The sequence below is a fragment of the Salmo trutta genome, chromosome 19, assembly GCF_901001165.1.
Source record: "Salmo trutta chromosome 19, fSalTru1.1, whole genome shotgun sequence".
Classification (NCBI taxonomy): domain Eukaryota; kingdom Metazoa; phylum Chordata; class Actinopteri; order Salmoniformes; family Salmonidae; genus Salmo; species Salmo trutta.
This window is the reverse complement of record NC_042975.1, coordinates 43,462,568-43,490,451: the sequence shown is the minus strand read 5'-3', so window position 1 is coordinate 43,490,451 and position 27,884 is coordinate 43,462,568. Positions and strand designations below refer to the sequence as shown.

The 27,884-nt window shown below is 41.7% G+C and overlaps 1 protein-coding gene across 1 annotated transcript in view; it reads right to left on the bottom strand.

Annotated features, from left to right (window-relative positions):
* Positions 1 to 27,884, bottom strand: part of LOC115154651 (transmembrane protein 164) — a 50,540-nt gene that overhangs the window by 8,330 nt on the left and 14,326 nt on the right. Inside the window, exons 2-3 of the mRNA XM_029701100.1 lie at positions 13,985 to 14,034; positions 11,473 to 11,539 (exon numbers count right to left, since the gene is read on the bottom strand). Of these exons, the coding sequence (XP_029556960.1) occupies positions 11,473 to 11,539; positions 13,985 to 14,034 (117 nt within the window). The remainder of the gene's footprint in view (positions 1 to 11,472; positions 11,540 to 13,984; positions 14,035 to 27,884) is intronic.

Genomic DNA, 27,884 nt, shown 5'->3' with positions numbered 1-27,884 from the left:
GTGAGTAAGATTGTGGCTGGAGAGGAAATGAGGTGTCTGTGTAAAGCACAGAAAACCCACAGGCTATACACCTTCTAGACCAGGGGTAATAATCCATGCTGCTGCAGGGCTGCATAGTCTTACAGTTAATCACATAACAAAGCTATTCTTTACACTAAACACAATCCATTCCTGTCCATATGGTGACTTCTCTTAATGCATTACATCTAGGAGGAAATAAAGAAAACACTACGACCATAGATCAGCGGTATTTAAAGTCGTGGAAACTTTACTATTATTATTTTTTTTTTTAAACAAATAATTAAAAAGCACAGATTATTGTATGGGACAATACAAAGGTTTTTGAGAAAGATTTTTTTTTCTTATAACTGAGTACACATATTTATTGGTTTCTTTTCATTTTGATAACAGATTCAAATGTAATGAATTGAAGGTTATTTGTTGATGTAAAAATCAAAAATTTGTCATTAGATTTGGGGTGGGGTCAGGAGGAATTCTTGTGGGGGAAAAAAAATGGGGTCCCGCTAAAAGAAAGTTAGAATACCACTGCCTTAGGTGATCGGTTATGACCTTATCGATGTCTGTCGCGTAGACAGAGAACTCTCCTCCAGCCTGCAGACAGACGGGTGTGTGTGTGTGGAGCCTCAGTGTTGGTCAGGGGTTCCTGAGAGTTGCAGGTCACGTGCTGCGGTTACTGGGCCAACACAAACCCTGCCTGCCTGCCAGACAGCAATAAAAGGAGGTAGGAATTGGTGGCCACAGACCAAGAGCAGGCTAAGGGAACTCAAGTGTACTGAACAAGGCCAAAGTCACATAATAAGGCCTTAGTTACGCAAGTAGTCTTTGTCTTTACTGTTCAATTCCCCCTCCTATACATGAATTACAGTTGACAGCATGGCTGGAATCCTTGACTTGAGACATTTGAAGGGTGCATTTACTTTCTAATAAGACAAATATTCTGAATGAACTAAAACAATTCAAAATGCTTATTGCATATGAGAATGACAAAAAACAAAACAAAAAAAATCGGTCCAAACTGGACGCCACAGATTAACAACCTTCAGGAAATAAAACTAAATTTCATTCGAGTATTGTGAACTGAACTAGCAGAATGTGTTGTACGATCTGGTTATTTACCACCATGTTCGCTTTGGTTAACTATTAATAACTTAGTTAGAAATAAAGTATACAGTGCCTTCAGAAAGTATTCACACCACTTGACTTTTTCCACATTTTGTTGTGTTACGGAATGAATTTAAAATTGGCCTACACACACGCATACAACCCCGTAATATCAAAGTGAATTATGTTTTTAGAAACTTTTACAAATGTATTAAAAATGAAATGCTGAAATGTCGAGTCAGTAAGTAATCAACCCTGTCGTTATGGCATGCCTAAATAAATTCAGGAGTACAAATTTACTTAACAAGTCACTTAATAAGTAGTGTTGAAGACCCTCCCACTGTCTGCCGAATTCTCTCTTTGCTCTTGTTTTCCTTATTAGGAGGTCGGTGGGCGGAGCCGGGAGGGTCATCAGCGAAATGGGACACACCTGGGCTCGGGTGTGTCCTGGTGATAAATACACCTTTCCCTCATTCATTGAGGAGACTCACTCCACGCAGACATACAGTTGGATTTTGGTTATGGCAGTTTTGTAGCTGTTTGTGTGTTTGCTTTGGCACCTCTCAACACCCCTCATTATCACATTTATGCACGCAACCACTGACTTACACTACTGACTACACACCCCATTGTTACTTGTTAATAGTTAACTTTAAATTAATAAACATTTGTTATTTGTTTATCTCCACGTTGTCTCCTTTTTGTTACGGGCTACAAGCCGGTTTGTGACAGTAGCATGGACTCACTGTGTGCAATAGTGTTTAACACATTTTTATTAACTACCTATTCTCTGTACCCCACACATAAAGAAAATTGTAAGGTCCCTTAGTCGAGCAGTGAATTTCAAACAGATTCAACCACAAAGACCAGGGAGGTTTTCAATGCCTCGCAAAGAAGGGCACCTATTGGAAGATGGGTATACATTTTTTTTTTTTAAAGCAGACATTGAATATCCCTTTCATCATAGTGAAGTTAATAAATATACTTTGGATTACCCAGTCACTACAAAGATACAGGAGTCCTTCCTAACTCAGTTGCTGGAGAGGAAGGAAACCGCTCAGGGATTTCACCATGAGGCCAATGGTGACTTTAAAACAGTTACAGTTTAATGGCTGTGACAGGAAGAAACAGGATGGATCAACATTGTAGTTACTCCACAATACTAACCTAAACAACAGAGTAAAAAGGAAGCCTGCACAGAATAAAAAAATATTCCAAAACATGCATCCTGTTTGCAATAAGGCTCTATACGGCTCCTGAGTGGCGCAATGGTCTAAGGCGCTGCATCTCAGTGCTTGAGGCGTCACTACAGACTCTGGTTTGATTCCAGGCTGTATCACAACTGGCCGTGATTGGAATTCCCATAGGGCGGCGCCCAACCTCGTTAGGGTTTGGCCGGGGTAGGCCGTCATTGTAAATAAGAATTTGTTCTTAACGGAGTTGCCTAGTTACATTTTTTTTATTTAAGTAAAATTGCTAAACATTTGGCAAAGAAATTAACTTTATGTCATGAATACAAAGTGTTACGTTTGGGGCAAATCCAACAACATCACTGAGTACCACGCTTCATATTTTCAAGCATGGTGGAGGCTGCATCATGTTATGGGTATGCTCGTCATCGGCAAGGACTAGGGAATTTTTTTATGATAAAAAGAAATGGAATAGAGCTAAGCACATACAAAATCCTAGAGGAAAACCTGGTTCAGTCTGCTTTTCAACAGATACTGGGAGACAAATCAACTTTCAGCAGGTCAATAACCTAAAACACAAGCCCAAATATACACTGGAGTTACTTACCAAGAAGACATTGAATGTTCCAGAGTGGCCTAGTTACAGTTTTGACTCAAAACCAATGGCAAGACTTGAAAATGGTTGTCTAGCAACGCTCAACAACCAACTTGACAGAGCTTGAAGAATTTTCAATAGAATGTGCAAATATAGTACAACCCAGGTGTGCAAAGCTCTTAACTTCTTTGGGATAGGGGGCAGTATTTTCACGGCCGGATAAAAAACGTACCCGATTTAATCTGGTTACTACTCCTGCCCAGAAACTAGAATATGCATATAATTAGTAGATTTGGATAGAAAACACTCTAAAGTTTCTAAAACGGTTTGAATGGTGTCTGAGTATAACAGGCCAAAAACTGAGAAGATTCCATGCAGGAATGCCCTGTCTGACAATTTGTTGTCCTTCTGTTACATCTCTATCGAAATTACAGCATCTGTGCTGTAACGTGACACTTTCTAAGGCTTCCATTGGCTCTCTAAAGCCGCCAGAAAGTGGAACGGGGTGTCTGCTGTCTCTGGGCAAAGTATAGGAGCAGAGTTTGTAAGTGGTCAGCCTGGGTCCAGTGATGCGCGGTCACGAGATGCGCGGTCAGCCTGGGGCCAGTGATGCGCGGTCACGAGAACTCGCCATGTTTTTCCTTTCTCTCTTTGAATGAATACAACATTGCCCGGTTGGAATATTATCGCTATTTTACAAGAAAAATAGCATAAAAATGTATTTTAAACAGCGTTTGACATGCTTCTAAGTACGGTAATGGAATATTTTGAAATTTTGTCATGAAATGCGCTCGCGCGTTACCCTTCGGATAGTGACCTGAACACACAAAGAAAACGGAGGATATTTGAACATAACTATGGATTATTTGGAACCAAAACAACATTTGTTGTTGAAGTAGAAGTCCTGGGAGTGCATTCTGACGAAGAACAACAAAGGTAATCCAATTTTTCTAATAGTAATTTCTGAGTTTAGGTGACCCCGAAGTAGGCGGATGTCAAAATTGCTAGCCGTGATGGCCGAGCTATGTACTCAAAATATTGCAAAATGTGCTTTAGCCGAAAAGCTATTTTAAAAATCGGACATAGCGATTGCATAAAGGAGTTCTGGATCTATAATTCTTAAAATAATTATGTATTTTGTCAACGTTTATCATGAGTAATTTAGTAAATTCACCGGAAGTTTGCGGTGGGTATGCTAGTTCTGAACATCACATGCTAATGTAAAAAGCTGTTTTTGATATAAAATATGAACTTGATTGGACAAAACATGCATGTATTGTATAACATAATGTCCTAGGAGTGTCATCTGATGAAGATCATCAAAGGTTAGTGCTGCATTTAGCTGTGGTTTGGGTTTATGTGACATATATGCTTGCTTGGAAAATGGCTGTGTGATTATTTGTGTCTATGTACTCTCCTAACATAATCTAATGTTTTGCTTTCGCTGTAAAGCCTTTTTGAAATCGGACAATGTGGTTAGATTAACTAGAGTCTTATCTTTAAAATGGTGTAAAATAGTTGATTTGAGAAAATTGAATTGTGGTATATTAGTTGGTTTTGTATTTCGCGCCGTGCGATGCCATTGGCTGTTGGCTAGGTGTTCCGCAGGCGCTAGCGGAACGTCTGTCCTCAACAGGTTTAAGAGACTTACCCAGAAAGACTCACAGCTGTAATCAAATGTATTTATAAAGCCTTTCTTACATCAGCTGATGTCACAAAGTGCTGTACAGAAACCCAGTCTAAAACCCCAAACAGCAAGCAATGCAGGCGTAGAAGCACAGTGGCTAGGAAAAACTCCCTAGAAAGGCTGGAACCTAGGAAGAAACCAACAGAGGAACAACCATATGAGGGGTGGCCAGTCCTCTTCTGGCTGTGCCGGGTGGAAATTATAACAGAACATGGCCAAGATGTTCAAATGTTCATAGATGACCAGCAGGGTCAAATAATAATAATAATCACTGCCAAGGTGATTCTAATTCTAACATGTATTGGCTCAGGAATGTGAACAGTGGTGTAAAGTACTTAAGTAAAAATACTTTAAAGTACTACTTAAGTCGTTTTTTGGGGGGTATCTGTACTTTACTATTTGACAAATTTTACTTCACTACATTCCTAAAGAAAATAATGTACTTTTTATTCCGGACATTTTGCCTGACACCCAAAAGTACTCGCTACATTTTGAATGCTTAGCAGGACAGGAAAATGTGGTCTAATTCACACACTTATAAGGAGAGCATCCCTGGTTATCTCTACTGTCTCTGATCTGGCACTCTCACTAAACACATGCTTCATTTGTAAATAATGTCTGAATGTTGGAGTGTGCCCCTGGCCATCTGTAAATAAAAACAAACCTAGAAAATGGTGCCGTCTGGTTTGCTTAATATAAGAAATTTGAAATGATTTATACTTGTACTTTTAATACTTAACTATATTTTGCCGATTACATTTATTTTTGATACTTAAGTATATTTTAAACCTAATACTTTTACTCAAGTAGTATTTTACTTGAGTAAAAGTATTACTGAGTAAAAGTATTACTCACGATCCAACTCTTTGTCCTGAATGCCAAGCGTCAAGCGTCAGGTCTGCAGTAAACCTGGCACCATCCCTATGGTGAAGCATGGTGGTGGCAGCATCATGCTGTGGGGATGTTTTTCAACGACAGGGACTGAGAAACTAGTCAGGATTGAGGGAAAGATGAACGGAGCAAAGTACAGAGAGATCCTTGATGACCTGCTCCAGAGCACTCAGGACCTCAGACTGGGGCGAAGGTTTACCTTCCAAAAGGACAACAACCCTAAACTCACAGCCAAGACGGTGAAGACCAAGACAACGCACAAGTAGCTTTGGGACAAGTCTCAATGTTCTTGAGTGGCCCAACCAGAGCCCGGACTCGAACATCTCCGGAGAGACCTGAAAATAGATGACCAGCGACACTCCCCATCCAACCTGACAGAGCTTGAGAGGATCTGCAGAGAAGAATGGGAGAAACTCCCAAAATACAGATGTGCCCAGTTTGTAGAATCATACCAAAGAAGACGTAAGGCTGTAATCGCTGGAAAAGGTGTTTCAACAAAGCACTGAGTAAAGGGTCGGAATACTTATGTAAATGTGATATTTCAGTTTTTGCTTTGTCATTATGGGGTATTGTGTGTAGATTGATGAGAAAAAAAACAATTTCATCCATTTTAGAATAAGGCTGTAACGTCACAAAATGTGGCAAAAGTAAAGGGGTCTGAATACTTTCTGAAGGCACTGTAACTCCTTATGGACACGATGACTGATGACACTAAAACAAACCCCAGAACGTCTAGATATGATGTGTGAGTGAGCCCATGCCCCATGGGGAGGAGAGAGAGACCATGGGTGTTTCTCAATATGCATACTACAGTGCTCCACACTCATGCGCCGAGGGCATTCTCCGAGGACGTTCTTGTGAGGATGAGAGTGTGGAGAAAGCATCAAACATTTCATTTGAGAAGCATGCCCACTCCTCCTACTGTATTACCTCACGCTGCACCTCCCATTCACTCTACCTTCTTCCAGCCAGGACAATGGCAATAGAGACGAACCAAGATATACACAGAGCAAAAGTTATTTCAGAATTATCAGCTAGCCTTTGCCTTGATGACAGCTTTGCACACTTTTGGCATTCTCTCAACCAGCTTCACCTGGAATGCTTTTCCAACAGTCTTGAAGGAGTTCCCACATAAGCTGAGCGCTTGTTGGCTGCTTTTCCTTCCCTCTGCGGTCCAACTCATCCATCTCAATTGGGTTGAGGTCGGGTGATTGTGGAGGCCAGGTCATCTGATGCAGCACTCCATCACTCTCCTTGGTAAAATAGCCCTTACACAGCCTGGAGGTGTGTTGGGTCATTGTCCTGTTGAAAAACAAATGATAGTGGGACTAAGCACAAACCAGATGGGATGGCGTATCACTGCAGAATGCTGTGGTAGCCATGCTGGTTAAGTGTGCCTTGAATTCTAAATAAATCACTGACAGTGTCACCATCAAAGCACCCCCACACATCCTCCTCCATGCTTCGCGGTGGGAACCGCACATGCAGAGATCATCCGTTCACCTACTCTGCGTCTCACAAAGACACAGCAGTTTGAACGAAAAATCACAAGTTTGGATTCATCAGACCAAAAGACATATTTCCACCTGTCTAATGTCCATTGCTTGTGTTCCTTGGCCCAAGCAAGTCTCTTCTTCTTATTGGTGTCCTTTAGTAGTGGTTTCTTTGCAGCAATTCGACCATGAACGCCTGATTCACGCAATCTCCTCTGAACAGTTGATGTTGAGATGGGTCTGTTATTTGAACTCTGTGAAGCATTTATTTGAACTGCAATCTGAGGTGCGGTTAACTCTAATGAACTCATCCTCTGCAGCAGAGATAACTTGAGGTTTTCCATTCCGGTGGCTGTCCTATGAGAGCCAGTTTCATCATAGCACATGATGGTTTTTGCAACTGCACTTGAAACTTTAAAAGTTCTTGAAATATTCTGGTTTGCCTGACCAGGTCTTAAAGTAATGATGGACTGTCGTTTCTCTTTGCTTATTTGAGCTGCTAAGGAAAGAAATTCAACAAATTTACATTTAACAAGACAGACCTGTTAACTGAAATGCATTCCAGGTGACTACCTCATTTAGCTGGTTGAGAGAATGCCAAGAGTGTGGAAAGCTGTCATCAAAGCAAAGGGTGGCTACTTTGAAGAATCTCAAATATAAAATATATTGTGATTTGTTTAACACTTTTTTGGTTACCACATGATTCAATGTGTGTTATTTCATAGTTTTGATGTCTTCACTATTATTCTACAATGTAGAAAATAGTAAAAATAAAGAAAAACACTGGAATGAGTAGGTATCCAAACTTTTGACTGTTACTGTATTTCTCTGCACACTTTCCGTTGAAGCTTGCAGCAATGTATGTACATATATGTACAAACGGAATACGCATTTGAGAAGAGCCCTCTGTGCGCCGTTTTGTACGGTAGTATGTATTTTGAGAAACACCCAGTGTGTACCTCACTGTGACGACACTCCCACTCTGTCTGCCGTATTCTGTCTCTTTGCTCGTTTTCCTTAATAGGATGTCGGTGGGCGGAGCCGGGACTGTCGTCAGCGAAATGGGACACACCTGGGCTTGGGTGTGTCCCGGGATAAATACACCACTTCCCCATTCATTGGGGGGACTCTCTCCATGCAGACAGTGATAGATTTTGGTTGTGTCATTTTTGTGGCCATTTGTTTGTTTTGGCACCTTTCAACACCCCTCATTATCACATTTATGCACGCATCCACTCACTGACCACACAAACACACACACACACACACACACACACACACACACACACACCATTGTTAATTGTATTTAGTTTACTTCTGTTAATAAATATATTATGTTATTCCTTATCTCCACGTTGTCTCCCTTTTTGTTACGAACTTCGAGCCGGTTCGTTACACACCAAAATAGGACAGGAACCAAGCGACTGAGTAATGAATCTGAGACACTTCCATAACCATCTGACCTGATGGTATTCTAAATAAATAGCATTATGTACAAGTTCACTTCCAATCAAATCCTCAAACCTACAGGAACTGATCACAACACATCTAAAAACAAATGGTAATAATACAGATTAGGCAGAATTCTTGAGGAAGACAAAATAAACCTTGCATACTGTGTTGTGAGAGCCTGTTCGGGGGCTGGGGCAGCCAACACCATTGAATTTAGTCTTGTGCAAGAGAAACCAAAGCCCTTTTGAGTCGTCAATGGATGTAACAAAATGTAACAAAATGGGTCTATTAAGGGAACTAGAACTAATAAAATGCGGGCTTGGTTTCCATTGCTGATATGTGAGTAGTAGCAAAAGAGACACTATTCCAGAGCAGGGGGCAGAGCTCCTCTGAAGGGAAAGTGAAATGTAGAAAAGCCTGAGGACAGAGCGAAGAGGAAGTGGGGGTTGAGGCAGTTTTACAGCTATTCAGTCAGCAGTAGCCAAGTACAGATACTGTAGGGCTCTGCTTTCACTTTGTCACATTCAATCACAGAGTCCTGAAGGCTCATAAAAATGATCTACGTCACCATGGTTACATTGGGTTGAGACAAGTTGATATTTGCTGAGATGCTTTACAGGGTCTGCAATTGTCAACTAGACAGTTACTTTTGGTTGTCCTCTGGACAAAGGACAGTTGTTAAATTCCTATCCCACAAGTCAAGAAGATCCAGCATATTTTTTGTCCTTAAAATGCTTCTTTCAAATAAATATGGCGCTTTAATCATAAGCAATGCAAGATGTGTTTTTCTGTGTATGTATGCATGCACGCACACAGTACAAAAAGAAACGCAACATTTCAAAGATTTTACTGAGTTACAGTTCATATAAGAAAATCAGTCAATTTAAATATATGAATTCGGCCCTAATCTATGAATTTCACATGAGTGGGAATACAGATATGCATCTGTTGGTCACAGATCTCGTCATGGTATCTCTGTGCATTCAAATTGCCATCGATAAAATGCAATTGTGTTCGTTGACAGTAGCTTATGCCTGCCCACACCATAAGTACTTTACACGACTGCGGTGGGGTTAAGTAAAAATACTTGAAAGTAGTAAACTGGTGAGGGCCCAAAAAAGATGCCCCTTTTTTTTGCACTGAAACATGCAAAAGAAATCCCTGCTAGGGGGAAATGCAGGTTTTAACTAATTAAACAACAAACAATATGATCTACATGACCAGTCTCTGTGTGTAAAATAAGTGATTAATGTGAACCTAACTCACAGCTAAAAAATGTAAAGAAAGCAATTCAATGTTAATTGTTGCCTAGACTTTACTGCAAATGACACTGAAGTCTTGAGAGAAAACACACTAATATTGCAGTTAGCCATGACAGCCTTTATAATAGAACGCTTGTGACCACACATCTAAATATTGCACTAGAGAAAAAAACATCTTAAAGTAGAAATAGAATGAAACAAACAGGCATTCTATTTTTGCTCTATTAGTGACCACCATAGTAGACATCGATCAAGTGCACAAGGCTACATGTGTGCAAAAATAACATTCACTGAGTAAAACATTTAATATTCCCCCCACACAAGTGTTACTGTCAAGTTCAACACAACAAAAGCAATATATTTGGGCTACACTGCATATTATTACATTGTACACTTTCTGCCTGTGGACATCTGTTCTACAATGTGCCAGCAAAGCATGATACCCTTTGTCAGCATAACTGGTCTCTTTCAGGCAGAGAGTACACCTGGCATACCCATTTTTATCCACTGTAATGAAGAAGTGAGAGGGAAAGTGTGTGGTGTTCCTTTCACCTCTATAGTGGCATCCAGCTTAAGTCAGGCCCAGCTCCAGCTACACTTGTTTAACAAGCAACGCCTCAATTCACCTAATTAATACTATAGCGAATTGGTTAAGTTACTAATGTTAACTCATCTGATGTTGTAACGTTAGCTAGCTAACTTTAGCTGTCTGACTTTATTAGCCAACTAATTTTCACACCATAAACTCAATTATTTGCGCAACATTTCTCTGGCTAGCTAACGGTGAATTCGATCCAGCTAGCAAGATACTGAACAATGCTAACAATACTTGTTCCACCACACCTTCTCCCTCACCTCAAACTTTCCAAATGCCAGTTGTTTTTTCAGTTCCTGCTCATGAAGTACACTTCATCACCTTCTCACCCCCGTCTACGTGGTCAGGCTTCTCACCTACCTCTGCGCTATCGTTCAGGGGACACTCTGTTATAAGTTAATTGGCAAACTGCCTTTCCACTCGGCACTGTCTTTCCAGAGCGCGCGCTGATGGTGTAACTAGCAAATTGGTTGTCTTCTCTCTTTTCAGTCATGTGCTGCATTCTGTTGTTGTGTGAACGATTGGGTTTGAGCCTCGGACACAGACAGTATTGCTCCAAAACGCGTATCACTTGTTCGCATACAGCCAGTAGTCATCCATTGGAGCGTGCCCCTGGCTATCCGTAAAAAAAAGGTGCCGTCTGGTTTGCTGAATATAAGGAACTTGAAATGATTTATACTTTTACCTTTTGATACTTAAGTATATTTTAGCAATTACATTTACTTTTGATACTTAAGTATATTTAAAACCAAATACTTTTACTCAAGTAGTATTTTACTGGGTGACTATCACTTTTACTTGAGTCATTTTCTATTAAGGTATCTTTACTTTTACTCAAGTATGACAATTGGGTACTTTTTCCACCACTGCCCCACCGGCACAATGTCACTGACATCAGCAAACCGCTCGCCCATACAACAACATCCACGTGGTCTGCGGTTGTGAGGCCGGTTGGAAGTACTGCTAAATTCTTTAAAACCATGTTGGAGACAGCTTATGGTAGAGAAATGAACATTCAATTATCTGCCAACAGCTTTGGTGGACATTCCTGCAGTTTTATATTCTTGTTCAGTATGATATGCATCATGAAATCTTTGAAACTATGAAGGAGTTAAAGTCTAACTGAGTGACTGCAAAGCACGCTATTACAGTGAATGGAACTGATGCTAGATGATGGTTACTTACCAGTCTAGTGTTGACCACAGGGAAGACGAGGGCCAGTAAAGCACCGTTCAGCATATGGACCTGAAGCCTGCTGACACAAAGAGAACACGTCAGAAAATGTTTTGCATGTCAGCAAAAGTTTAAGATATATAACGTTCAAAATACAGAAATACAGCTGATATGATGCAAAAAGCAGCATCATATGATGCTAAATGCATTAAACTGGTTGTATTTCTGTATTGTTAAAGTAAGTTATTTAGAAAACTTAATTGCTGACATCCAAAACATTTTTGGACTATATCAACAATGGACTAAAGAAACAAATACCAAAAGATGGTTTGAAAAAATACACCCAAAAACTAAGTTTGCTTAAGTTTGGTGAAGATTGGTGCATATGGCTTGCAGCCATACCATATGATACCATCTGCACTTCAGCGTCACAGTGCTAAGCTATAGAAACATGTGCTACACCGGTTTAACACCAGACTGGCGGTTTAATGCAATGAACTTGCATTTGATTGTTGACCATCTTCAGCACGACATATGTGACATGCCATATTCCTGAAGCTTGTGTGTTACATCACGTTCCCTTTCCTCATGGAACTGTAATTAGCCTACATACCAAATTGTATTTTTTTTCTTCTTCTAATTTACCTTTATTTACCAGGTAGGCCAGTTGAGAACAAGTTCTCATTTACAACTGCGATTTGTCACATGCGCCGAATACCAGAGGTTTAGACCTTACAGTGAAATGCTTACTTACAAGCACTTAACCAACAACGCAATTTTAAGAAAGTAGAGTTAAGAAAATATTAACAAAAAAAAATAAAGTAAAAAATAAAAATCACAATAAAATAACAACTTGGGTGACTGGAGTCTTACAATTTTTTGGGCCTTCCTCTGACACCGCCTAGTATATAGGTCCTGATGCAACCGGTCAGGATGCTCGATGGTGCAGCTGTATAACTTAGAGGATCTGGAGACCCATGCCAAATCTTTTCAGTCTCCTGAGGGGGGAAAAGGCATTGTCGTGCCCTCTTCACGACTTTCTTGGTGTGTTTGGACCATGACAGTTCGTTGGTGATGTGATCACCAAGGAACTTGAAACTCTCAACACGCTCCACCAAAGGCCCATCGATGTGAATGGGGGCCATGTTCAGCCATCCTTTTCCTATAGACCACGATCATCTTTTGTTTCTACGCAGACTCGTTCAGCTACATTTCAATTATCTTCTGACTGTGTGGCAGAAGGACAAAGCAGGGCCCTGATTGAAATAGGGAGGGTTGTGGAGGTCACCATGTCTAAGCTCCAGCCCCAGTCTTCCTAATGAGAGTAGAGGCCAGAACAGGGCCCAGGTGTCCTGCAGTGATCCCCACCTTGGGTTTCCTCCCCCTGCTGTAAGACCCTACCAGAGCATGACATTTGAAACCAGTGCCATGCAAATGTAGTTTCATCATCTGGTGGTCAGGCTGAGGTTCCTTCTCAGGACATTTGATAATCACAGCCGAGGTGTGTAATGTTGCAAATAAGTGTTTTATTTTGCACAGCAACTTAAAAACCTAAGTGGACTCTCATCATTGAAGCTCATGTTGAAAAAAAAGCTGCCATCATAGGAATCTCATGTTAGTGTTTTGGCTTCCCCCTGTATGTTAGCTAGGCTAGGGGTTAGGTTTTTGGGTTCAGGGAAGAGTTAGCTGACATGAAATTAATTCATTAATTAATTACATACTATGCTGTTTGTTACTTAAATAATTGTCCTTTGTTATATGCTAGTATGTTTTACTGACATAAACTTGTCTTGTGTGACTTAGTAAAAAATCTGAGCGTACAGATTTATGAGCCGTTTGGGAGCCACCGCAGTATGTGACCTCCTGTGTTTACAATTGGCAGGAATTTAGCTACAGTATGTGGGAATTGCAGGGAGGAACAGAGAATGGTGGCGATATCGGCCATCTTGATCTGCACAGATTATCTAAATTACTTTCTACAACTCTGTTCCCCGGCCCTGTTTCTGCACATCTGCTAACTGTCACACAGATAAGAGGATGTACTTTCTATAAAAGGAGAGAGACAACTCTGTTCGTTGGCCTCTGAACTATTTGAGTGATTGTTGAATTGCAAGATTGTTGCAAATCTTATAATAAAGTTGCTGTTTGAACTATCTACAGTCTCTCCCCTTTTGGTTAGAATTTCCACCACACATGCTATGTAGTTGCAAAGTAGCTAAAAAGTACTAAGTAGTTGCAAAGTAGAAAGTAGTTGAAAAGTTGGTAATTAGATAAAATGCTAAAGTTGTCCATGATGAGATTCGAACACGCAACCTTTGGGTTGCTAGACGTTCATGTTATACACCCACCCATCCTGAAGTAATCTTCGTTCTTATGTAACCATTCCAAATGTAACATATCATACTAATGTAGGTGTCTCAGATTATAAGAGACATGGTAAATGTTAGTCTATAAGACAAGGCTGTCAGTTAAGGTGGGGTTGAGATTTCATGACAGTGGGAGTGTGTATTATGAAGGTACTCACCTAAAGATGACCATGGCTGTTTTACATGGCGGACAGGCCAGCAGGAAGATCTGTGGAAAAATAACGCTCGTCAACAATGTTTTACTGATCTTGTGTTAAACTCCAAACCTTGTCATCTACATGTTGCTGTAGATCATACTGGATATGCTGTCGTGCTACATGAGAGCAATAAAAGCTGCTTCCAAAATGGTCATAGAATGTTTTCAATGACACCCAACACCTACAGGGGAGATATATCATAATCTACACTGCTCAAAAAAATAAAGGGAACACTTAAACAACACAATGTAACTCCAAGTCAATCACACTTCTGTGAAATCAAACTGTCCACTTAGGAAGTAACACTGATTGACAATAGATTTCACATGCTGTTGTGCAAATGGAATAAACAACAGGTGGAAATTATAGGCAATTAGCAAGACACCCCCAATAAAGGAGTGGTTCTGCAGGTGGGGACCACAGACCACTTCTCAGTTCCTATGCTTCCTGGCTGATGTTTTGGTCACTTTTGAATGCTGGCGGTGCTTTCACTCTAGTGGTAGCATGAGACGGAGTCTACAACCCACACAAGTGGCTCAGGTAGTGCAGCTCATCCAGGATGGCACATCAATGCGAGCTGTGTCAAGAAGGTTTGCTGTGTCTGTCAGCGTAGTGTCCAGAGCATGGAGGCGCTACCAGGAGACAGGCCAGTACATCAGGAGACGTGGAGGAGGCCGTAGGAGGGCAACAACCCAGCAGCAGGACCGCTACCTCCGCCTTTGTGCAAGGAGGAGCAGGAGAAGCCCTGCCAGAGCCCTGCAAAATGACCTCCAGCAGGCCACAAATGTGCATGTGTCTGCTCAAACGGTCAGAAACAAACTCCATGAGGCTGGTATGAGGGCCCGACGTCCACAGGTGGGGGTTGTGCTTACAGCCCAACACCGTGCAGGACGTTTGGCATTTGCCAGAGAACACCAAGATTGGCAAATTCGCCACTGGCGCCCTGTGCTCTTCACAGATGAAAGCAGGTTCACACTGAGCACGTGACAGACGTGACAGAGTCTGGAGACGCCGTGGAGAACGTTCTGCTGCCTGCAACATCCTCCAGCATGACCGGTTTGGCGGTGGGTCAGTCATGGTGTAAGGTGGCATTTCTTTGGGGGGCCGCACAGCCCTCCATGTGCTCGCCAGAGGTAGCCTGACTGCCATTAGGTACCGAGATGAGATCCGCAGACCCCTTGTGAGACCATATGCTGGTGCGGTTGGCCCTGGGTTCCTCCTAATGCAAGACAATGCTAGAACTCATGTGGCTGGAGTGTGTCAGCAGTTCCTGCAAGAGGAAGGCATTGATGCTATGGACTGGCCCGCCCGTTCCCCAGACCTGAATCCAATTGAGCACATCTGGGACATCATGTCTCGCTCCATCCACCAACGCCACGTTGCACCACAGACTGTCCAGGAGTTGGCGGATGCTTTAGTCCAGGTCTGGGAGGAGATCCCTCAGGAGACCATCCGCCACCTCATCAGGAGCATGCCCAGGCATTGTAGGGAGGTCATACGGGCACGTGGAGGCCACACATACACACACAACTGAGCCTCATTTTGACTTGTTTTAAGGACATTACAAAGTTGGATGAGCCTGTAGTGTGGTTTTCCTGGAGTGGATGAGCCTGGAGTGTGACTCCAAATCCAGACCTCCATGGGTTGATAAATTGGATTGCCATTGATTATATCTGTGATTTTGTTGTCAGCACATTCAACTATGTAAAGAAAAAAGTATTTAAGATTATTTCTTTCATTCAGATCTAGGATGTGTTGTTTAAGTGTTCCCTTTATTTTTTTTGAGCAGTATATATATATATATATATATATATATATATATATATATATATATCTCTGAGTTGTTCTTGCCATAATATGTACTTGGTCTTTTACCAAATCGGGCTATCTTCTGTATACCACCCCTACCTTGTCACAACACAACTGATTGGCTCAAACGCATTAAGGAAAGAAATTCCACAAATGAATGTTTAACCTGTTAGGGCTAGGGGGCAGTATTTACACGGCCGGATAAAAAACGTACCCGATTTAATCTGGTTACTACTCCTGCCCAGTAACTAGAATATGCATATAATTATTTGGATAGAAAACACCCTAAAGTTTCTAAAACTGTTTGAATGGTGTCTGTGAGTATAACAGAACTCATATGGCAGGCAAAAACCTGAGAAGATTTCATGCAGGAAGTGGCCTGTCTGACAAGGTGTTGTTCTTCTTGCCTCTGTTTATTGAATACTGATTATCTTTGCTGTAACTTGACACTTCCTACGGCTCCCATAGGCTCTCAGAGCCCGGGAAAAAGCTGAACGATATCGAGGCAGCCTCTGGCTGAAACACATTATCGCCTTTGACAAGTGGCCGATCAGAGGACAATGGGCTTAGGCGCGTGCCCGAGTCGACCCCGTGCTTTATTTTCTTTCGTCTGTTTACCTAATTGCAGATTCCCGGTCGGAATATTATCGCTTTTTTACGAGAAAAATGGCATAAAAATTGATTTTAAACAGCGGTTGACATGCTTCGAAGTACGGTAATGGAATATTTAGATTTGTTTTGTCACGAAATGCGCCGTGCGCGTGACCCTTATTTACCATTCGGATAGTGTCTTGAACGCACAAACAAAACGCCGCTGTTTGAACATAACTATGGATTATTTGGGACCAAACCAACATTTGTTATTTAAGTAGAAGTCCTGGGAGTGCATTCTGACGAAGAACACCAAAGGTAATCAAACTTTTCTAATAGTAAATCGGAGTTTGGTGAAGGCTAAACTTGCTGGGTGTCTAAATAGCTAGCCCTGTGATGCCGGGCTATCTACTTAGAATATTGCAAAATGTGCTTTCACCGAAAAGCTATTTTAAAATCGGACATATCGAGTGCATAGAGGAGGTCTGTATCTATAATTCTTAAAATAATTGTTATGCTTTTTGTGAACGTTTATCGTGAGTAATTTAGTAAATTGTTAGTAAATTCGCCGGAAGTTTGCGGGGGGGTATGCTAGTTCTGAACGTCACATGCTAATGTAAAAAGCTGGTTTTTGATATAAATATGAACTTGATTGAACAAAACATGCATGTATTATATAACATAATGTCCTAGGGTTGTCATCTGATGAAGATCATCAAAGGTTAGTGCTGCATTTAGCTGTCTTCTGGGTTTTTGTGACATTATATGCTAGCTTGAAAAATGGGTGTCTGATTATTTCTGGCTGGGTACTCTGCTGACATAATCTAATGTTTTGCTTTCGTTGTAAAGCCTTTTTGAAATCGGACAGTGTGGTTAGATTAACGAGAGTCTTGCCTTTAAAATGCTGTAAAATAGTCATATGTTTGAGAAATTGAAGTAATAGCATTTCTAAGGTATTTGAATAACGCGCCACAGGATTCCACTGTGTTACGTAGGTGGGACGATTTCGTCCCGCCGGCCCTAGAGAGGTTAACAAGGCACACCTGTTAATTGAGATGCATTCCTGGTAACTACCTCATGAAGCTGGCTGAGAGAATGCCAAGAGTGTACAAAGCTGTCAAGAAGGCAAAGGGTGGCTACCTTGAAGAATCTCAAAATATAAAATACATTGATTTGTTTAACACTTTTTTGGTTACTGCATGATTCCATGTGTGTAATACCATAGTTGACGTCTTCACTATTATTCCACAATGTAGAAAATAGTAAAAAAAAAAAAAGAAAAACCCTGGAATGAGTAGGTGTGTCCAAACCTTAGACTGCAGTAATATATAAACATTAGTTTGCATACCTGACCTGTGGATGAGTATATATGCGAGTACACACACAATCTATCTATCTACATATACACAAAAGTACGTGGACACCCATTCAAATTAGTGGATTCGGCTATTTCAGCCTCACCCGTTTGTGACAGGTGTATAAAAAAAGAGCACACAGCCATGCAATCTCCATAGACAAACATTGGCAGTAGAATGGCCTTACTGGAGAGCTCAGTGACTTTCAACGTGACACCATCTATGATGCTACTTTTCTCACGAGTCAGTTTGTCAAATTTCTGCCCTGCTAGAGCTTCTCCAGTCAACTGTAAGGGCTGTTATTGTGAAGTGGAAATGTCTAGGAGCAACAACGGCTTAGCCGTGAAGTGGTTGACCACACAAGCTCACAGAACGGGACCGCTGAAGCACGCAGCACGTAAAACTCATCTGTCCTCGGTTGCAACACTCACTACCGAGTTCCAAACTGCCTCTGGAAACGTCAGCACAATAACTGTTCGTCCGAAGCTTAATGAAATGGGTTTCCATGGCTGAGCAGCCGCACACAAGCTTAAGACCACCATGTGCAATGTGAAGCGTCGGCTGGAGTGGTGTGAAGCTCGCAGCCATTGTGATAAATCACGTTTCACTATCTGGCAGTCCGACGGATGAATCTGGGTTTGGCAGATGCCAGGAGAATGCTACCTGCCTCAATGCATAGTGCCAACTGTAATGTTTGGTGGAGGAGGAATAATTGTCTGGGGCTGTTTTTCATGGTTCGGGCTGGACCCCTTAACTCAACTGCATAAAATTACATTCTAGACGATTCTGTGTTTCCAACTGTGGCAACAGTTTAGGGAAGGCCCTTTCCTGTTTCAGCATGACAGTGCCCCCATGCACAAAGTGAGGTCCATACAGAAATGGTTTGTCGAGATCGGTATGGAAGAACATGACTGGCCTGCACAGAGCCCTGACCTCAACCCCATCAGACACCTTTGGGATGAATTGGAACGCCAACTGTGGGCCAGGCCTAATCGCCCAACATCAGTGCCCGACCTCTAATGCGTGTGGCTGAATGGAAGCAAGTCCCCGCAGCAATGTTCCAACATCTAGAGGAAAGCCTTCCCAGAAGGGTGGAGGCTGTTATAGCAGCAAAGGGGGGGCCAACTCCATATTAATGCCCATGCTTTTGAAATTAGATGTTTGACGAGCAGGTGTCCACATACTTTGTGTCACGTAGTGTGTATACTGGCTTCCTTCATAAGATGCTTTTTGTCCAACTCTAATCTAATTATTACAATATCAATTAAGGTCAGGGAAGTTCTTACATGACTTACAGTCAAAAGAACAAGAACAGACTTCCAAGCAAAAGATCCTTATCAACCATTTACATCACAGTAACTCTGCAGTAAGATTGTTATTGCACCCACTCAAACATGAGTCATTTAATCTGTAACCCGAGGTAGCTGAGACGATAGAATCACATGTAGAACTGACTTATATGACCTCCGTGTCTGAGATCTGCAGTACTGTCCTGTCTCAATCTGTTGATCGCAGGTTGACTGAGGAAGACGAGGAGGCTATTGAAGGCCAAGCTGCCACTAGCAAACTAGTCCTACATGGAGAGAAAAGACCCTGCGTATTGTGTACCCTAGTTTTTGTCTTATTTTCCTCCAGTGAAACGAAGTGTGCAGATGAGGACCATCTGTCCTTCCACACATTTCCTGACAGAGCCAGAGAAGGAGCAGGTTAATTTCAGCCTGTGGGCTGAGGAGCAGGAGGACCTCTCCCAACCAGTTTGTCAGCAGGAGTAAGATCCCACGTGACGTGAGACACAAAAGTGGAACAGGATCTGATTTGGAATGTTAAGTAATGGGATGACATCAGCACCTCCTTCCACTCTGCTCCATTCTAATGGCTGAGATAACCACAAGAAAAACAGCATCTATCCACCAGCTCCCATTAGGGCTGGGCGGTATGCTGGATTTTACAATATACTGGTATTGATGCACGAACCGGTTCTGGTTTTTACGTTACATTCTATAACGTTATTTTGAATAATAATACCAGTGATGGTGTAGACCTAAATCAGTAGGTTGTTTGTGCAACAGTATCTTCTAAATCAAAGAGGAATACGTGAAGCATGAATATATGAGCTACATGAAGTAGCTAAGAGAAGACATTCAATGTAGCCAATGATTATAGGGTCCCCTAAAAAACACAATACTTGGGTTCCTACCCTGTCACAACAAAAACTTGCGTTGTCATGTCAAATAACACCTTATTCAAAGTGCCCACTATTATATCCTAACTATAGAATAAGAATAATCATTATATTTACATGATTCCAACAGTTCACCCAAGTGTTTAGCTCTAAATTGCAAGTCAAATCACAATTGCACATTTTTAACAAAATTAAGGCCTAGTTTGCTGGCCCATATCGTGCAGCCCCGCGTGGCATAAAATACCAGCAAATACCGTCAAAATGTTTTAAATACAGTGATATGATATTTTCGCCATATCGCCCAGCCCTAGCTCCCATGTGCAGTAGACCAACACTCCGCATGTATAATGGCTGCAGAATTGATTTGAATTTCTTCTCCTCAGAGTGAGAATGATCGATAAATTGAACACTTAAACCCTTCTAAACTGCAATTCACTGCATAGGCTACTAACCCAAAGTAGATGCCCTCCAAAATATTTTTCACTCCCTGAAGCATTTCAAAAACTCATCCAGACAAACATTTCCTGTGGCAGAGGTGGACACTGGGCAGGCAACTCTGTGGCTGGAGCAGGATGAGTGTGTAAAGTGGCCTATCCTTCCTGAGGGACAGAACGTCTTCCTGTCTAACTGGGGAGCAGTGAGGAGCATGGGAGCACAGGGTTCAGGGGGCGAGCTCTGGCCTTGACAGATCAAGACAACCATGAGAATGACATCTGCCTGAATGACACAATGTCCTCTGAGCATTACAAAACAGAAACACTACTAGCAGTCTAGCACAATACTCACTAATATGAAGTAGGGTTTAATATTTAGCCGGTATTTTACAAATGTTCCATGCCGATAATAAATCATTTTTCTCCTGGATAATCCGGTATTTCAGGCAAAAACCAGAATTCAAAAGCATATAAATATTGATTTGATTAGGGCTTTGATCGAAAATTCAGGCCTACAAAGTTACAAGTATAGGCTAGCAAATTAGAATGTTGAAATATAATAGGGCCTATTTGTATAATTAGTAGGCTGATGCGCATATACACACACACACACACACACACTTCATAATATTTCCCCTAAGGTTATTAGCGTGCCTCTTGCTCTCTCTATTGTTGCGTCTTTCAACAGTTACTTTAAGTTTAGTTGTCCTTGTCTCAATCACTCATGACATTGTTGAATAACATAGGACTAGAATTAGATTCAGAAGGCTTTCACTTCACGAGGATTGAACGGTTATGGGTCTGAATAAATAACTGCTATAGCTGCTGCCATCGTGCGTTCGCTCTTCTTTCAAACTACCCGTGAGTTCTATTGGCTGCTGTATTTAACATTCAGCAAACAAGAGCTTGCGTCTCTCTTCGAATAGTCTATAAGTAATGCAAAAAAAGAAAAAAAAATGTCCAGCAGGCTATTCTAGTCTAGCTTTTCCAGCATGGGACTCCAAGAGCTAAGGAGCGGTTTGTAAGGAGAGAGGACAGCGGAGCAAAGGTAAGTGCGTAATGTGCAAGAGAAAGAGGCTTTAAGTTAGATGCTTATTATGCATAACCAATCATTAATTAGCTAAATATAACGCTAAAACTGCATTGAATGTATTGCCTGAAAGAGGTAGGCTAGGATGTAAACTACTGTTCAAAGGTTTGGGGTCACTTAGAAATTCTTGTTTTTGAAAGAAAATAAAATTGTCCATTAAAATAACATCAAATTGATCAGAATCACAGTGTAGACATTGTTAATATTGTAAATGACTATTGGAGCTGGAAATGGCAGATTTTTTATGGAATATCTACGTAGGCGTACAGAGGTACATTATCAGCAACCATCACTCCTGTGTTCCAGTGGCATGTTGTGTTAGCTAATCCAAGTTTATAATTTTAAAAGGCCAATTGATCATTAGAAAACCCTTTTGCTAATATGTTAGTACAGCTGAAAACTGTTGTCCTGATTAAAGAAGCAATAAAACTGGCCGTCTTTAGACTAGTTGAGTATCTGGAGCATCAGCATTTGTGGGTTCGATTACAGGCTCAAAATGGCCAGAAATAAAGATCTTTCTTCTGAACCTCGTCAGTTTATTCTTGTTCTGAGAAATGAAGGCTATTCCATGCAAGAAATTGCCAAGAAACTGAAGATCTCGTACAACACAGTATACTACTCCCTTCACAGAACAGTGCAAACTCTCTCTAACCAGAATAGAAAGAGGAGTGGGAGGCCCCGGTGGACAACTGAGCAAGAGGACAAGTACATTAGTGCCTAGCTTGAGAAACAGACGCCTCACAAGTCCTCAACTGGCAGCTTCATTAAATAGTACCTGTAAAACCCGTCTCAACGTCAAACATTGAAGAGGCGACTCCGGGATGCTGGCCTTCTAGGCAGTTGCAAAGAAAAAGCCATATCTCAGACTGGCCAATAAATATAAAAAATTAAGATGGGGAAAAAAGAACAGACATTGGACAGAGGAAGATTGGGGGAAAAAAAGTGTCATGGACAGACAAATCTAAGTTTGAGGTGTTCGGATCACAAAGAACATTCGTGAGACGCAGAAAAAATGAAAAGATGCTGGAGGAGTGCTTTACGCCATCTGTCAAGCATGGTGGGGGGAATGTGATGGTCTGGGGGAGCTTTGGTGGTGGTAAAGTGGAAGACTTGTACAGGGTAAAAGGGATCTTGAAGAAGGAAGGCTATCACTCCAGTTTGCAACGCCATGCCATACCCTGTGGACGGCACTTAATTGGAGCCAATTTCCTCCTACAACAGGACAATGACCCAAAGCACAGCTCCAAATTATGGAAGAATTATTTAGGGAAGAAGCAGTCAGCTTGTGTTCTGTCTATAACGGAGTGGCCAACACAGTCACCGGATCTCAACCCTATTGAGCTGTTGTGGGAGCAGCTTGACAGTATGGTACGTAAGAAGTGCCCATCAAGCTAATCCAATTTGTGGGAGGTGCTTCAGGAAGCATGGGGGGAAATCTCTTCACATTACCTCAATAAATTGATAACTACAATGCCAAAGTTCTGCAAAGCTGTAATTGCTGCAAATGGAGGATTCTTTGACAAAAGCAAAGTTTCAAGAACATTATTTACAACTAATAAATATATATATATAGAGAGAGAGAACTTGATTTTTTTATTTTGGATGCAATTTGAATGGAGTTGATGGAGAGAGAAAGACAGAACTTGCAAGTGCACTGATATAAAGCAATACTATTCGAGTGATTGGCTGTTTTAAAACTCTGCAGCTGCAATAAAAAAAAAAAATTATTCACCATTTAAAAAAATAAGGTGACCTCAAAGCCAGATGGAGATAGGTAAATTAGACACGCATTCAGTCTTTATATTACTGTAGCACAAACAATGCTGCAGCAAATGTAGGCCTACCTGTCACAAGCTTCCATGAGATAGATGACAGGTCTACATCATTGTGAACCTCGCTCCATACTGAGATGGGCCAGCTTTCCCCACACTGAGCGATGATGAATCATCATGCAGAGGTCGTAGTGAAGCCACATTTAGACATAGCATATAATTTAACAGTTCCATTTCAAGCCATGCTCTTCATATAAATAATGTATTATAATTTACCGGTTTCTTACAGTCATTTATCCCGGGAAAAGGGAGTCGTTTTGGGCGGTAAATTGCCATTCAACCCTAATATGAAGGCACGCTCACACAAGTGCAATGAACAAACGTTTGCAAACTGGTAATATAATATTCATATGACCTTTTCTTTTAGGCTCCATCATTGAGCTTTTTTTGTAATTTAAAGTAGATAACAACCGATAATTGGCCGAGCCGATATTGGCCTTTTCTAGTCTATTGGCCCCTTCATCAGCTTTGCAAATAGTCCCTCTACATAGCAAAACTGATGCTATGCCAGCCGCCGCTCACCGCCTGAGCCTCGAGCACTGCACAATGCCGAGGAATGTTTAGCTGGGAAAAATCATAATCTAGCTCATTCTCCAACAGAAAGTGCAGTATTGAGAAATGGATGAATTTACAGTGACCAAAAATCGACCTCCTGTTGCAAATATTAGTTTAATTCACTAATATTAAGGCTCGTGTTGACGTGCCCGACATGTATGCAATATGCAAGCTAGCTAAGCAGATAGCTATGTGACCCGGTAGCAAAGATTCCGATAACCAACCCTTTCATCTGTGGTACTAGCTAGCTGTATTAGCTACTATGCTAGCTAGCATGCTAGATAAACATGGTGCTAAGATATCAGATAGCTATCTACGTTGGCTGTTAGCTCCTAACATTAGCAGGTTATCATTTTGAAAATGCTCCATTTTCAGCAATGTGCCATCTGACTTGCGGTGTAACCAGAGTTTCTAAACCTCTTTGGTGTAAAGCTATTTACTGGTGTGCTGATCTGATCAGCTGCAACCGTGTCCATACAGTAAATTGACAGTTGATAGTCGGATTCGATGATGGTCATAATAAGGAAAGGAGGAAGTGTTTTAAAATGCCTGAATAAAAAGGTTGGCAATAGGTTTAGCTACCTAAGAATCTACCTGCATGTTCTAGACCAAGAAAGCTGTAGAGCAGCGTATGTGTGCGCATTCTCACTTCTCAAACTACGGGCAGATTTGAGTCAGACAGAACGTGCATTGTCGCTTCATATTTTTTCCCTACTCTTGCTGTCATTGTTATATTACGCACATTCATGGCTTGGTAGCAAATGTCATCGCCATTGAGCTAGTTATCGTAGTAGCAATAAACCGCAGCCAGCAAGTCATATGAGCAATGGAGAGAAATTTGAAAGGGAGTGGAGTTACAGCCTCGCTCTATCCAATCGTAGCCAATTTCTTGACAGACAGCTGAACGAGCCAACCGAGTCGTTATGAATTTTGTCCTGGCAACTGAGTTGTTTAGAGATGCGTCCTGACAGCTGAAAAAAAAGACTATAAATAGTAGTTTCATAAGCATCCATGATCACAAATGACTTTACGTTGGACCATTTGCATTGAATATACAGTTGAAGTCGGAAGTTTACATACACTTAGGTTGGAGTCATTAAAACTCGTTTTTCAACCACTCCACAAATTTCTTGTTAACAAGTAATGACAAGTAATTTTCCCAGCAATTATTTACAGACAGCTAATTGACATAATTTGAGTCAATTGGAAGTGTACCTGTGGATGTATTTCAAGGCCTACCTTCAAACTCAGTGCCTCTTTGCTTGACATCATGGGAAAATCAAAAGAAATCAGGCAAGACCTCAGGAAAAAAAACATTGTAGACCTCCACAAGTCTGGTTCATCATTGGGAGCAATCTCCAAACGCCTGAAGGTACCACGTTCATCTGTACAAACAATAGTACGCAAGTATAAACACCATGGGACCACGCAGCCATCATACCGCTCAGGAAGGAGACGCGTTGTCTCCTCGAGATGAACGTACTATGGTGCGAAAAGTGCAAATCAATCCCAGAACAACAGCAAAGGACCTTGTGAAGACAGAGAAAACAGGTACAAAAGTATCTATGTCCACAGTAAAACAAGTCCTATATCGACATAACCTGAAAGGCCGCTCAGCAAGGAAGAAGCCACTGCTCCAAAACTGCCATAAAAAAACAGACTACGGTTTGCAACTGCACATGGGGACAAAGATTGTGCTTTTTGGAGAAATGTCCTCTGGTCTGATGAAACAAAAGTAGAACTGTTTGGCCATAATGACCATTGTTATGTTTGGAGAAAAAAGGGGGAGGCTTACAAGCCAAAGAACACCATCCCAGCCGTGAAGCACGGCGGTGGCAGCATCATGTTGTGGGGGTGCTTTGCTGCAGGAGGGACTGGTGCACTTCACAAAATAGATGGCATCACGAGGAGGAAAATTACGTGGATATATTTACGCAACATCTCAAGACATCAGTCAGGAAGTTAAAGCTTGGTCGCAAATGGGTCTTCCAAATGGACAATGACACCAAGCATACTTCAAAAGTTGTGGCAAAATGGCTTAAGGACAACAAAGTCAAGGTATTGGAGTGGCCATCACAAAGCCCTGACCTCAATCCTATAGAAAGTTTGTGGTCAGAACTGAAAAAACGTGTGCGAGCAAGGAGGCCTACAAACCTGACTCAGTTACACCAGCTCTGTCAGGAGGAATGGGCCAAAATCCACCCAACTTATTGTGGGAAGCTTGTGGAAGGCTACCCAAAACATTTGACCCAAGTTAAACAATTTAAAGGCAAAGCTACCAAATACTATTTGAGTGTACGTAAACTTGCTGGGAATGCGATGAAAGAAATAAAAACTGAAATAAATAATTTGCTCTACTATTATTCTGACATTTCACATTCTTAAAATAAAGTGGTGATCCTAACTGACCTAAGACAGGGAAATTTTACTCTGATTAAATGTCAGGAATTGTGAAAAACTGAGTTTAAATGTATTTGGCTAAGGTGTATGTAAACTTCCGACTTCAACTGTATGTTATTTTATATTCTCAAACTAACAACAGTGCCTAAATTATTTCCTTCTATACAGGTGTGGCATGCTGGAGTGATGCTTCTATGTAAATGTTGTTGCTCAGTAGGCTAATATCAATCCAAATGTTATTTGTCACATGCGCCAAATACAACAGGTGTAGACCTTACAGTGAAAGGCTTAATTACAAGCCCCTAACACTTATTTACAAAAAAAACATTAGTAAAAAATAAAATACAATAGAAAAATAAATAGATAAACAAAATAACAGTAACGAGGCTATATACAGGGGGTACAGGTTAGTTGAGGTAATTGGGGTAATATGTACATGTAGGTAAAGTGACTATGCATGGATAATAAACAGAGTAGCAGCAGAGTAAAAATGGGGGTGGGGTTCAATGAAAATAGTCCAGGTAGCCATTTGATTAGCGTTCAGGAGTCTTATGACCTGGGGGTAGAAGTTGTTAAGAAACCTTTGAGCTAGAATTGGCGCTCCGGTACTGCTTTTGACTAGGGTGGCTGGAGTCTGACATTTTTCAGGGCCTTCCTCTGACACCGCCTGGTATAGAGGTCCTGGATGGCAGGAAGCTTGGCCACAGTGATGTACAGGGCCGTACGCACTACCCTCTGTAGCGCCTTGCTGTCGGAGGCCGAGCAGTTTCCATACCAGGCGGTGATGCAACCAGTCAGGATGCTCTCGATGGTGCAGCTGTATAAATTTGAGGATCTGAGGACCCATGCCAAATCTTCTCAGTCTTCTGAGGGGGAATAGGCATTGTCATGGCCTCTTCACGAATGTCTCGGTGTGTTTTGACCATGATAGTTTGTTGGTGATTTGGAACTTGAAGCTCTCCACCTGCTCCACTACAGCCCCGTCGATGAGAACAGGGGCATGCTCGGCCCTCCTTTTCCTGTAGTCCATGATCATCTCCTTTGTCTTGCTCACATTGAGGGAGAGGTTGTTATCCTGACACCACACTGCCAGGTCTCTGACCTCCATATAGGCCGTCTCATTGTTGTCGGTGATCAGGCCTACCACGGTTGTGTCATCGGCAAACTTAATGGTGTTGGAGTTGTATTGGCCATGCCTTAACAGGGAGTACAGGAGGAAACTGAGCACACACCCGAGGGGCCCCCGTGTTGGAGGATCAGCATGACAGATGTGTTGTTACCTACCCTTACCACCTGGGGGCAGCCCATCAGGAAGTCCAGGATCCAGTTGCAGAGGGAGGTGTTTAATCCCAGGGACCTTAGCTTTGTGATGAGCTTTAGAGGGCAATATGGTATTGAACGCTGAGCTGTAGTCAATGAATAGCATTCTCACGTAGGTCTTCCTTTTGTCCAGGTGGGAAAGGGCAGTGTGGAGTGCAACAGCGATTGCATTATCTGTGGATCTGTTGAGGCGGTATGCAAATTGGAGTGGGTCTAGGGTTTCTGGGATAATGGTGTTGATGTGAGCCATGACCAGCCTTGCAAAGCCCTTCATGGCTACAGACGTGAGTGCT